The sequence below is a fragment of the Hesperophylax consimilis genome, chromosome 2 (genome assembly GCF_061612785.1).
Source record: "Hesperophylax consimilis isolate HC1 chromosome 2, BYU_Hcon_1.0, whole genome shotgun sequence".
Lineage (NCBI taxonomy): Eukaryota > Metazoa > Arthropoda > Insecta > Trichoptera > Limnephilidae > Hesperophylax > Hesperophylax consimilis.
In genome coordinates this window covers 31,066,406-31,079,244 of record NC_142837.1, presented here as the reverse complement: position 1 = coordinate 31,079,244, position 12,839 = coordinate 31,066,406, and the positions used below count along the sequence as shown (strand labels likewise).

General features: G+C 35.4%; 1 protein-coding gene across 1 annotated transcript in view; it reads right to left on the bottom strand.

Annotated features, from left to right (window-relative positions):
• LOC149425905 (phorbol ester/diacylglycerol-binding protein unc-13-like) overlaps positions 1-12,839 on the bottom strand; it is a 304,195-nt gene that overhangs the window by 262,351 nt on the left and 29,005 nt on the right. The window contains exon 2 of the mRNA XM_089643854.1: positions 456-485. Within this exon, the coding sequence (XP_089499980.1) occupies positions 456-485 (30 nt within the window). The remainder of the gene's footprint in view (positions 1-455; positions 486-12,839) is intronic.

The window sequence follows — 12,839 nt, the reverse complement described above, 5'->3', positions numbered from 1 at the left end:
AAGAAATCATCTGTATTTTGAAGTTATTTAAATTAGAGATACTGTTCTTAAAACATTTTGAATTACATGAACGATGTATGATGAAATATTTGAATAGTTTATACAGAAATGTGAACTTTAATAGACCTTGTTTATTAAAACTTCGATGAAAAACAAACCAACATAAGTGGGAAAGATATGTTCACGTCTGTGAACCCACAATATTTTCCTCCTGAGAATTGTGAATTCATATAAATTGATGTATCATTGTAAAACAACGATGCAATAATAATACATTAGAGAGCGCGATGCGCACTTTAGCTTGTAAGAGGATTACTTTTACACCTGACGATTGTGTTGGCCTTTATTCTCGCCACTTATCACAAGCGCGGATAAACGAAGGCTCTCATTAACAATGCAGAAACACTTTTATGCAGAAAGTTAATGGATTTTAAAGTTTCTTAAAAAATACTTACATTGTGGTCCAACGAAATGCGCCTTTTTTACTGAAAGAAGAAAAAAAAACATTAAAACGTTATAAAACATTGCGATTTAACATTATAGTAGAAAAAAAATGAATAGGCTCATTTTAATGGAAAAGAAATTTAATCATTTTTAATGGAAAATAAATTTAAACATTTTAAATTTCTTTTCTAAATGAGCCTATTTATTTTTAATAATTTTTAATGGAAAAGAAATTTAATCATTTTAAATTTCTTTGAAAATGAGCCTATTTATAAAAAATAAAAAATAAATTTAATCATTTTTAATTTCTTTTCAAAATGAGCCTATTTATTAAAAATAAATAGGCTCATTTTTAATGGAAAAGAAATTTAATTATTTTTTATGTTTTTGTGAATGTGAACACCACGCAAGAGACCGAACCGCTCGCAGCTGTCCAAAGCCAACGGGACTATTCCCGGAAATACCTAATTGGGGTATGTTGTGAGATTGAAAGGTTTGGGGGATGAAAAGAGATAAGAAAAATGAAGGTCGGAAAGCACCTAACAATTTTACATTACAATATTTCTTGTTACGAATTATTTTATGCATTCAAATTTTTTGAGAATTATTTTAAATATTTATCAGTGTAACATTCTTCATGAGAATATCAACAAATCGTTATTTTATTACAATGAAAATGGACTGAAATATTGAATATCTCAAAATGTCAATTAGTTAGATTTTCTTGAATAAAAAATATGGGACAATAACAACATTGGTAACATGAAAAGAATTCTCTTAAGACAAAACAAATGAAAGACTTAAAGTTATCGCACGCACATCACCCCGACAACAGATCAGCATCGCCTCAGCTCAAGCCGTTCAGAAATCTTTCTATGAAACTCCACATTGAAACGCACACTAATCATCATGGAGTTCCGGTGAAATGAGGCAAGGCAACGCCGAGGTGATAGGTGTGCTAAAACCTTTAAGGCAGCACTCCTTAATCATATCTTTCATTTGTTAACCAAAAAACAGAAATCTCTAAGAAGGGCTTACAAATGTTTGGATTTATGACAAGGTTATATTTTGCGTTTGTTAGAAGTCAACTTGAGCACAATTCTCCCGCCTGGGATCTACGTGACTATATACGAGTTCAAGCTATTGAAGTAATATAACATAGATTCTTACTCTTTCTAAGGCTTGGTTTTTTTGCAGAAATTTACATCTGATAAAGTAATTATGTGGCCATTCAGTACAATTTTGCTTGTTGATAGTTCAGAGGTTCCCGTAAAAACTAACATCTGACAAAGTCATCACGTTGCCATTAGGCGCCATTTTGCTTGTTGATTCTTGAAAGGTTCCCGTAAAAAATTTACACCTGGAAAAGTCATCCCATGGACACTAAGCGCTATTATGTTTGTTGATAGTTAAAAGGTTCCCGTAAAAATTCCGATTCGAAGTAAATTTCAGTTTTTCTATGAATTGTGATCAGTACAAGACATCAGCAGTTGTCACTAACAAGAGAGCGTCATCGAGGTTTCACCTATTTTCTTTTTTCAAAAAACAAAATAGCGTTGAATGGCGATTTGATGGCAATTTTACTTTTGAATTTCTGCGAAAAAAATGGGTCTACATTTTAATGGGAGTATTCCAGCAATTTTTTCAATTATCTGAATATGCTTAAATTGTGTGACGGATTTTCACGGACTTGGTCCAAAATTGCATTGCTTGCATTGATAGTCTTTCGGATTCCACTGCGTAATGTTCTACTAGCAGTAGGGATTTACTACCGTATAATATGCACTCCTCGTTGCCCGGAAAACTATTGGAGAGAAATAATTATGATAAGTTAGTGGACATCTTCAATTTATCACTAAATAAATACCAAATATTGTTAATGGGTCGGTTTAGTTGTGAATAAAGAGAAAGGAAAAAACTGTACAAGATTTACTATGGATATGAAAAATTTAGTTTTGGTCACCAAACACGGTAAAAGTGATTTAAAGCAAACTTAATGGTGGCCTCTTACTAAGACGATACGGAGAGTTTCAACCACTTTGGAACCTTATTCAAATAACGCAAATATTTCTCCTCAATACTTCGCCACCGACAAGCCAGCTTCTTGGACTGGACACAGAATTCAACGAAGTCATTGTTGTTGCTTGCATTCGAGTGCCTCAGCTCTTCACTCTTCACATTAGCGATGGATACAGATCTCACTTTCCTTTTATTATAATTTCATTTAAATTTGACTAAATCTTCCGATTTTTTATGTTATCTTTAGGCACTTCTTCTTCTTTAGGTATTTTCTTCAGGGCCTCCTGTGTGGAGTTAATATAAAAAAACTTATCTATTTTGTTGTTGATTTTATTTTTTTCTTTTTATTTAATTTATATTTAATATGATAAATATATATCATATTAAATAGCAGAATGGGATTGAACCATTTTCACAGTCTTGCTAGATTAAAAATTTGAACTAACATATATTTGTTAATTGCTTCTTAACGTTTATGTAATTAAAAGTACTGAACAACTAACGAAAGAATATATGAAAAACATTTATTTTACTTATTTTGCAAAGGTTATCATTAATTAATTCATCAAAAAAATAAATATTAAATAATAATTTCACCAGCACCGTTTTGATTGTATTTCTCACCACAAATTTTCATGCCCACGCCAGGATTTGAACCTACGATCTTCCAATTTCTATTCTAGTCAAGAGCCTTAACCCTCGAACACGGAGGCGGTCATAGTTAGGAAACACGCCAAATACGCGCCCAACATTTGTACACGATCGAAATTTATGTCGCATAGGAACGGGACGATTATACGACTCACAGCTCGGCTATGGAACGATTTGTCACATTCTGTGTTTCCTCCCTCGTACAACATGGATCTCTTCAAGACTCATGTCCACTCCTTTTTCTCCTCCACACGGCATCCCCAGAGATGACAAAGACCCTGAGAGAAAATAATTTTATGGGGAGTTAATGTGAAACCAAAATAAATATAAAACTTTGAATGTGAATACCGCACAAGAGTCTCAAATGCTATGGCATCCGCGATTGGGGTATATTGTGAGGTTGAAGGTAGTGGGAAGGGAAATAAGATGGGGAAGAGGAAGGTAGGGGAGTACGTGGCTGTTCAGATCTGGTCATGAATGGTGGTCTTACACCGTGACAATACTTAGAGACTATTTATTTATTAATTAATCCTCCGACGCTCATCTCACTACGGAATTCCTGTGTCGAGATGAGCAGCAACACAATTATATTTAATCAAATAAATAAAGTACATAATACGTACAAAGATGGATTATATTAAATATGGAGTTAGCTAAGGTGATTTATGACAAAAGCCACAACATGGGTAATCCAAAATCACCACTCTCTGTTAGTGTGAAATATTTTACCACTTTCTTGAATACATTTTACGAATCTATAGTTTTTATATTAAAAAGAAACGGAGTTTTATAAAAAAATCCTTTCTTCAAAGGATGTTCTGTATAATATTCACATTTAATAGATTTTGAGATTTAAAAAAAAAAACATCAAATAAAATTTACTTGCGCATGTTGGAATTTGTAAACGCGACCTTCGGATTCCTAGTCAAGAGCTTTAACCACACGGAGGCCATTGAGTATACCAATAACAGTAATTTGTTTTTGACGTATCAAATATTTTCCTTGAATATTGAGGGGACATCTCACTCAAACGTGCATTTATAATTAAAAATATTCGCCAAATATTACGATAATAAGTCATCATTATTACTGACTGAGAGAAAGAGAAGAAAATAATATGTATATATTAATGGACTTACCTCCAATTTACGAAAGAATAACACGAAATTTTACTAAAATGTTAATTAAAGAGTTATTAATGGTATCTTAAAGCACAGACAAAAGACAGTAATAATAATTAATATAATTCGTTATCAGATTGTTTATACATCTACTCAATATGAAAACGAACATATCACATTTCAATACTGCTAAGTCTTTTTATAGAACAAATATTTTTGGCACAAGTAGGGCTAAAAGTGGTATGAGAAATGAGATTATTTTTGTAAGAATGATTTTAGCCATTTCATTAAATCTCAACTTTTATATGTCATAGTTGATCAGAGTAGTCATAGTTATCTGTTCATAAAAATTCTACTTCTGAAAATATTGTGAAATATTTAGCAAAAAGTAATTTTTTTATTTAATTTTGGAGAATTCTTTGATACTTGATACTTTATTTCATTAAAAATACAATCGATATCACAAAACCTCCAGACAAAAAAACCGATATATTTTTATATCCAAAAAGTTTTTCTTGGTTATTCTCCGCAATGTTAACTAATTTCGTTAAAAAATAAAAGTGTATTCAGAATTTGTTCATATCAGACTTCTCGTTGTTTACACTAGCTACCTGCAACCACTACATTGTGATCAAAACGAAGTTAACATATTAAATAATGATAATATAATTTAACTGACATTTCATACTCATATCGAAATGACGTGTAGTGCTTCACTGAAAATGCTGGGCTTCATCCTACGCACTGCGAGGAATTTTAGAGACACCCGGGTTCTCCAAGTGCTATGCATTGCGTTGGTTTGGAGTAGGCTTGAGAGTGGGTCGATGGTTTGGAGCCCACATCAGGTGAAGTATTCTCTCATGTTGGAGAGAGTGCAGAAGACATTTCTGAGATTCCTCTACCTGAGGGAGTATGGCTACTACCAGTGGCTCTATCCTACTGACTTTCTCTTGGGCATGCTCGGTATGAACCATCTACGGGTCAGAAGAGATGTGCATATTGTATCACACTTCTTCAAACTGATTCGTGGATGGTTTGAAAATCCGACTATCATGGAGAGTATTAGTCTCTATATTTCTGATGGTTATCTCCGTCACCGACAGCATAGAATGTTTTATCTCCCAGCCTGCAGGACTAACTTGCCAATGGTCATGCCGGTGGGGAGAGCAGTCTTGTGTTGAACAGAATTAATTCGGATATCGACATATTTAGCATCGGTGAAGCTGCCTTTAAAAGGCAAGCTCTATTGATGCTGGTATAGTTTATACACCGCTTATTTATTATGTAATACAATTTTACAAATGTACTTAAAAACGAAATAAAATATAATTTTGTAATGTTTTTAAAGGAATAAACTAATTGAATTGAAAAAAAAATAATAATAATTTATTTGATTTGACTCTAATACTGTGTGGCTCTGGAATTTTTCATTTTGCCACAGCTTTGACCTGAACTGATTATTATACATAGCTATGTAGATATATGTCATAGTAGTAAACATATTTTTTACAGACTATGGATATTTAGAGCTGATGAAACTATTAGGCATAGTTGAAAGGCCACATTTTTTATGGCACGATACCGTTGAACGAATCTCTAAATTCGGTTGCCCTCAAATTTTCGGTTCAAGGCTACCCCAAAACCACCCTAGATTATTGACATAAAGTATGTGAAAACACGTGGCAGCGAACGGCATGGAACCGAGAAGGGTTGAACTAGCTTTGGGAGGCATTTATTCAGCAATAAATATATGATGTGAATATTTATTGTGATTCACAAGTAATCATTACTCATATTATGTTAGCGGAAATAATGGTCCGGATTTGTAATATTTGCATAATACTTACCTCACTGGTAGTTCTGTGAACAATGAACCTCACGTCCACAGACAAAATATCCTCTGAAATCATAAGATTTGTAAGGCAGTACTTAAACACCTATCTGCTCAGTTATAAATCATTTATAATTTAACTAATTTTTTTTATATCAAATAGTAAATTGTATAATTTATTTAACCCTAGAATACGACCAACTACAATAGCAGTTCAGTGAAATCAGGACTAACTTCAGGTGCGCTGCAATGTGCAGTGTAAAGAGCTAGTTTTTATAAGTTTTGAACGCATTGTGATATTGTCTATGAAAATTCCATAGTAAAACGTTGACGTTTTAGATGCCTGTCAATTATTTCAAATATAATTTTCATTATTATATTTAGTAGTGTGCCAACTACCGCACGGAACGGTTGTGTACGCCGCGATGTTCGCGATGCCACCGGCACGTTATTGTTACCGCGCGTGCAGGTAGTGCAGTGAGTGAAGCGGATACCAAATTAAGTGGGCCTCCAACTACAAACTATGCCGCTATTTAAGGGGCCGAAGACTGATAGGTCTCCCGGCCAAGGGGAGTCAAAAAATATCGGGGAACAATTAAAAATATTGTCCCTGAATATTGAGGGAACCTCTCGATCAAAGGTGGATTTCTTATTAAAAATACTCACTGACAGAAATATCGATATTTTGCTACTCCAGGAAACTCATATCGTAGAAACCGACTCACCACGCTTGGATATTCCCGGCTACCTTCTAGCGGCAGTGCGGGGACACCCAAAACATGGGCTTGCAACCTACATCAAGCCGGAGTTGCAGAATATCACCCGAAAAATCACTGATGGATATCACGCGATCGGAATTCAGGTTGGAAAACTCGCTGTATTTAATATCTACAAACCTCCCAATGAACTATGGCAGTCAGCAGCTCTTCCTGCATACAATCACCCGGCGGTGTATGTGGGAGATTTCAACAGCCACCACTTCCTATGGGGCTACTCGACGACCGATAAAGCTGGAGAGCAGATCACGGATTGGGCGTCAGCACAGGATTGCCAACTTATTTACGATGCTAAGCAATAGGGAACATTTTTCTCTGCGCGATGGCGACGTGAATATACGCCAGACTTGTGTTTTGTCTCTACAGCGCCGGACGGAAAACCTATGAGGGCTTCGAGAACTATATTGAACAGTTTCCCACATAGCCAACACAGGCCAGTCATGCTAAGCATAGGCATACAGATTCCGTGTATTTCCAGCAATCCGTTGCCGCGATGGAATCTAAGAAAGGCAGAATGGCGAGACTTCTCGGAATAAGTTGACAGGGTTGTAGATAACATACCACCAAAGCCGAATTCCTACGACCGTTTTTCAAACCTTTTATTTATAGCCGCAAAGAAATTTATACCTAGAGGCTACAGAAAAGTGTATATTCCAACATGGAGCTCAGAAAGTGAACAGCTTCTAGCCGAATTCGAGAGGACGAATGACCCAGACACTGCCTCTGACCTTCTCCAGTCTCTGGACGACGGGCGTATGAAACGGTGGAATGAATTAATGGAGGAAATGAATTTCGAGCACTCGAGCAGAAAAGCATGGCAAACACTAAGGCGACTTGGAGCTGCAGATCAGCCAACTAAAACAATGCCCAAAGTGTCACCAAATGCTGTTGCTCAGCAACTACTCCGTAGTTCAAAAACGACAACAAGGTCTAACATAAACCACCAGGTCCAAAAATCTCTGAAGGCGGCGCAGCTAAAATGGCCGGTGAACCCCAACACTGTTGTCGCCGTTACAGCTGACGATGTAGATATCGCCCTCACTTCAACAAAAGCTGGGAAAGCAGCTGGATGTGATGGAGTTCTACCAGACTTTCTGAAACATGCTGGACCACGGACAAAAATATGGATCGCAAAACTATTTACTGAAATTTTCAAAACTGGAGAAATACCAAATACCTGGAGAAAGTCTAAAGTTATTTCGATCCTCAAACCCAACAAGCCAGCAGAGGATCCGAACAGCTACCGGCCAATTTCACTTTTAAGTACCATGTACAAACTTCTTGAGCGAGTTGTGCTCCGCAGACTTACTCCAATTTTGGAGAAAGTGGTCCCACAAGAGCAAGCTGGCTTCAGACCAGGCCGTAACTGCTGCGACCAGGTGTTAGCACTGACAACACACATTGAATCTGGTTTCCAGAAACGGCTGAAGACTGCGGCAGCGTTCATTGATCTCTCTGCGGCCTACGACACGGTGTGGCACAAAGGCCTCCTTGTTAAACTGTACGACACCATAGAGGATGGCAACACAGTACGACTCATTGAGCAACTGCTAACTGGCCGTACCTTCAGGGTTTTTCTAGGAGGGCGAAAAAGCAAAAAAATACCCCTCAATAATGGCCTTGCCCAGGGCTCAGTGCTGGCCCCATCGCTATTTAACATCTACACTCGAGACCTCCCTCACACTGAAGGCAGAAAATTTGCTTACGCAGATGACATCGCCGTCACAGTTCAAGCCAAAACCCTTAAAGCAGCAGAAGATATCCTCAATTCTGACCTAAAGGCTTTGGAAGAATATTTCCTCAATTGGCGACCAAAGCCAAATGGGTCGAAAACAGTTGCGACAGCTTTTCATCTTAGCAATTCACAAGCGGATGCCAAACTCTGTGTTCAGTTTGATGGAAAAATATTTACCATGACCCCCACCCCCGCTATCTCGGAGTTACTTTGGACAGGAGTTTGAACTACCGGCAACACATGGAAACAGTGGGTAAAAAAACCAGGACAAGGCTTAACTTAGTTAATAAGCTAGCTGGAACTAGCTGGGGATGCGACGCCAACACGCTCAGAACAGCATCCATTGCCCTGGTTTTCTCAACGGCTGAATACTGTGCTCCAGTATGGGCTAGAAGCGCCCACACTTCCATGGTAGACGTTCAGCTTAATGCCACAATGCGAACCATCAGCGGGACTTTAAAATCTACTCCTCTCCCTTGGCTCCCCGTACTTGCAAACATAACCCCGCCAAACATCAGGCGAGAAATTGCAACACTGAGGGAATACAAGAAGGCGCTGCAAAAAAGCGCAATACCTCTACACGAAGATGTCGTCTCCCACCCGGCATGCCGCTTGAAGTCCCGAAAGCCCTTCTGGGCGGAAGGAGAGAGGCTCCTCCGACTACCTCTCACCCCAGAAGATAGGTGGAAACTTGAGTGGCAAACAGCCAACGTGGGAAATGCCCATCTCATACAGGACCCCACCGAGAGACAGCCTGGGTTCTCACTGCCTCGCAAAACCTGGTCCGCCATCAATAGGTTAAGGTGCTCCCATAGCCGCTGTGCCCACATGATGCACAGATGGGGCCTTAAAGAGTCGGCGATGTGTGAATGTGGTGCGGTGCAGACTACCGAACATGTGGTCAACGAATGCCCGCTCCATTCATTCCCCGGCGGGATTGATGAGGTTCACATGGCGACGCCTGAGGCCCTAATATGGCTCGCAGATCTAGATGTCCCCCTCTGACCCCCCACCATACGAAAGAAGAAGAAGATTATTATATTTGTCTTTGAGATATTTACAAAATATTAGCCGTCTTCTAAAGGTTAAATAAATGTTATTATCTCAATAACAATGTTTTTTTAAACTTTCTTTGGATACCTATGTACCATAAGATTGAAAAATGCGAATAAGAAAAGTAAAAAAAAACACGACCGTTTCACAGTTGATAAAAATATTTTCACTGAACCACGGTCAGTGGATGAATTGGCATCGCATCTGGTTTCCACCCAGGCTTCTTGAGTTCCATTCCTCCAACACAACATGAACAACATTATCCACTTACTGTGATACCTACTGCTGCTAAAGAGATTTTTTAATTATTCTCAGGTGATTCGTAACCCAGGAATGTTTTACATTCTTTTAAAAAATATTAGTTAAGTTATTAAAATGGACACCATCTTAAAACGGAAAGGGAACATAAAAACAAATTTACAGGCAGACGTAATACAGAACGCTCGAGTTAAAACAGGGATTAGACTATGCTCTATACAAATATTTTTAATTAAATTTCCCTTTAACGGCATTTTTTCCTTTTATTTTATGTTTTTATTTTAAATAATTTCGTTTTATTTTGTCTTACATTCTACTACCCCTGTGAGTATACTGAAAACAAAAAAAACTTTCAATCAAAAAATACTCAATGTTTGATGTTAGTAAAGTTAGTAAGTAAGAAGGTATCCACCTTTATTTTACCATCAGCATTTTTTTTAAATGTTCAAGCGCTATGAATAACGAAACAATATTAGAATGGGCAAGGCAGTTTTTCTTTCTTTCTTAAGATGGGCCTTCATTTATATAATTTCTAAGAATCGTCCTTGAGATTTTCAGACAAGTTTTAAAAGTAGACACATACTATATTCAGGTTCCAATAAGAAAGGTTCTACACACAAGCTAAGTAATTTCAGAAAAGGTTTAATGGATGAAACACATTTCTAAAGCAACCCCACCTAACCATCAGATATAAAATAGATTAAATCAGTAACTCGGTACCTATTAAGTATTTATTTCGTTTCCTATCAAAAGGGGTGGAAAGTCCTGTTTTTTGAGAATATTATTCATGAAATATTCTTAAAAGGAACACGAGAAAGCGTCATAATGTTAAAACTTTTAGACTTGCTAAAATATTTTAATCATAACGTCATTTTTGGTGCATTAAAATGACCTGTATTGCTAAAAAAATGTTATTGAACGATACCCACTTCATATAATTTCAAAATGTAAGCCATTATTAAACAAATTGAATCCTATTGAATCAAAAGCAAGGAACTCCAACTATTGAAAAGTTATATGAGTAACAAAACACAACCAGTTAGAATTAATCACCACACTAGTAAGCCACCGATACATATGGAGTTCCACAAGGAAGCATACAAGGGTCCATTCTATTCACTATGCACATAAATGATCTATGCAACATGAATAAATAGTGTGAGAAATTGTTAGATATGCGGGCGATACAGTTTTACTAATCAAATCTAAAGATTGGTTAAGGTATACAATATAAAATATTGAAGATATTCAGGAAATTAAAATAAAATTAAAAAATTACCTAAAACTGCTATAAAAGTCCATTTCTTACTCTAATTATTATTTCCTTAAAATCTTGAAACTATATTATTGATAAATCTTGCCTATTTCTTACTTATCCCTTTGGTTTTGCAAATATATTATTTACTTACTTACATGATTCCATATAATTGAGCTAGGATTCACTCACCAAACACAAGAGCCTCGTCTCTTTATGGATGGAGGAAAAGCTATTATTATTTACCTTGATAACACTGTATAATATGCATAATTGTATATTTATTGTAAAAAACATACAAATATAAAAAAATAATATATCTATATATAATACAATATATGTACAATTTAGCAGAATTAGGAACCACGCAAGTGAAAACGTAAATAGACATAAAACTTATTTACACTAAACAAATTGAAAACAAAATTCACAACGTATTGTATGAATACCAGAAGACAACCAAAGAATAAGACAAAACCGTAGAAACGCATAGAACGAATAGAAATCAACATCTGAGATTCTCCTACTCTACAAAAAACTGACCAAATAACATAAACAGGAATCATAATAGACCATAACCTCAGATGGACACATCATATCAAACACATATCAAATAAACTCCTCAAAATAATTCATATTTTCCTGAACAAAAGAAACATATTTATTTTGCACTTTACATATCTTTACTTTATGATCGCCTGTGGAGGAGCAATAAACTCAGCTATCGATCATATGAAAATAAACAAAACTCTCTAAATATAATACTTAAAAAACATAAAATGACTGACACTGACCAAATATTCAACTTGTTTGACGTACTAGATGACAAATATAAATATAATTGAAGTACATAATTTAAATATAATTGAAGTGCATTTTGAACAAAAAACTTAATTTCGAACACAAACTGATATTAATATACCAGTTAGACTTGCGTAAATACAAGCTTTAGACAAAGACACTATAAATACTAGGCAAAAAAGCTCTTACATTTGACACATAAAAATTAAGGAAACAAAACAACATTTCACATATACGATAGGGATTAAAGACCAAAAAATACTTCCTTAAATATTTTATTTTTATTACTTTACTTTTTTTAGTTAATTTCTTATTTAATTTAAATTCTTTGATTTAAATAATTTATGACATAAAATTGTAAAATGGTGACCTCAGCATTGGTAAAGCACCCAGTGAGGCTCACATTGTCAAATAATATTTTATTAAAAATAAAAATAAATTTAATTTAGGTATCAATAAGAACATAATAAAAAAATATAAAAACATTTATTTAAATAAATTAAGCTGGGCATTACGTTGGCAACGATGATATTCTTCAGACTAAATAAGTATTACAATGTTCCAGTGTTGGCGTATCAGCTTCAATCATTAGTCGACCATAATGACAATGACAAGAGGGATAGCATTAATGATTCCTTTAAAAAAAATAAGAATAAATAGTTGAAAATAAAAAAAAGGTAAAAACTAACAGTTAAGTAATAATAAGTTAAAAATATTAAGTAAATAATATAAGTGTGTAATAATTGTAATTAAGTAATAATACGTTACCCAAATATTAATAGCCGAGAAATAAAATCTTCATCATATTTTCGTACGATAATTTACGTTATAACGGAATTTTCAATCATAAAAGTATGAAAAGCTAATAGTAATTTGTAATGGTAAGCTTAAAATA